The 1,195-nt window shown below is 55.3% G+C and overlaps 1 protein-coding gene across 1 annotated transcript in view; it reads right to left on the reverse strand.

The window, feature by feature from the left end:
* The window catches only part of HDAC8 (histone deacetylase 8), a 19,000-nt gene that overhangs the window by 16,905 nt on the left and 900 nt on the right, over nt 1-1,195 (reverse strand). Inside the window, exon 2 of the mRNA XM_010142384.1 lies at nt 310-440. Coding sequence (XP_010140686.1) covers nt 310-440 — 131 coding nt within the window. The remainder of the gene's footprint in view (nt 1-309; nt 441-1,195) is intronic.

Below are 1,195 nucleotides of genomic sequence, written 5' to 3' on the forward strand. Positions count from 1 at the left end.
CCAAGGGCAGCACGCGAAGGCCTCCTCTCCTGCCCGAGATCCTCAGAGCAGCAGCAAAAGGCGCTGGCTGCCAGTGTGCAAGGGACAGGCTGAGCTCCAGGAGCGCGAGGCTGCTGGTACCCTCTGCTGGCAACAGAGAAAACGTCCGGACGACGGGTGGCTGCTGGCTGACAGGTTCCGCAACGCCCCGTCAAAGTGTGTTTCCCTTCACCAACAGCCCAGCAGCCCACCTGAGGTTAGACAGGATGAGCAAAAAGCAGCCTGGGCCTGGCATTCAGTGAATCTCTCGCTGAAGATACACGTCCTCACCCAGTCCATACTCCACAGACTCCGGATGGTCATCGTCCCCCTCCTCGCTGACCTTCTGCAGGTGCTGCAGGTAGGCGTCTGTATGGAAGCTCGCCATCTCCTCCATGGAGGCCACTTTTGGCTTGACTATCCTAGGCAGAGCGGAAGGAGGGAACACGTCAGGATGAGAGGCTCCAGGTTCAGCTGGAATGCCCAGTTTTAACCTACTCAGACTAGGAGCCTTCTTTTGTCAGAAACTCTTGAAAAAGCAAACAAAACCCTCTCCTCCCCTCTCACTGGACTGTCCCTTCGAGTGAGAAAGCTGCTCAGCTGGGCTGAGGTAGGCATTTCTCCCAGCCTGGCACTGTCTGCTGCACCCACCCCAAGCAGGAACACCTGCTTCAAGGCGTTTTTTTTTCCCTGTTCTGCACGTTCTTTCAGTTTGAGCAATCCTCATTAGATCCGACGTTCTGGTTACACACAGAATTACACAGTGAAGAAGTCCGGTCCCAGCCCAGGGCTGTGGCGGGACACCAGCCTGCTGGGTCCAGAGCTGAGCAGCACCTCTTACCTGCTCTTAACTCCACCTGTACTCAAAGCAGAGACTGTCCCTGTCCTCAGCAACTCGCACCTCACCTTTCCCGGGTTTGGGCACTTTGCAATCTGACTAAATAAATCTTGTTACGTGCAGAAACCCTCCCCAAACCTCAGACTCTAGGGGCACATGCAGGACAGCTCCAGGCTAGCCCAGGTGCCAGGCACTTCTTGCACTGCGCCAAGGCAAACAGCCCTTCGGGCCTGTCTCTGTATTGGCACCTGCAGCCAATTCCCAAGCACTCGCTAACAAAATGACCAGAAAGGAAAATATTCTTTAAAAAAAGTCCCAGTAGGACTTTCTGGCCCTGCT

The sequence above is a fragment of the Buceros rhinoceros genome, unplaced genomic scaffold (genome assembly GCF_000710305.1).
Source record: "Buceros rhinoceros silvestris isolate BGI_N320 unplaced genomic scaffold, ASM71030v1 scaffold21500, whole genome shotgun sequence".
NCBI classification, from domain to species: Eukaryota; Metazoa; Chordata; class Aves; order Bucerotiformes; family Bucerotidae; genus Buceros; species Buceros rhinoceros.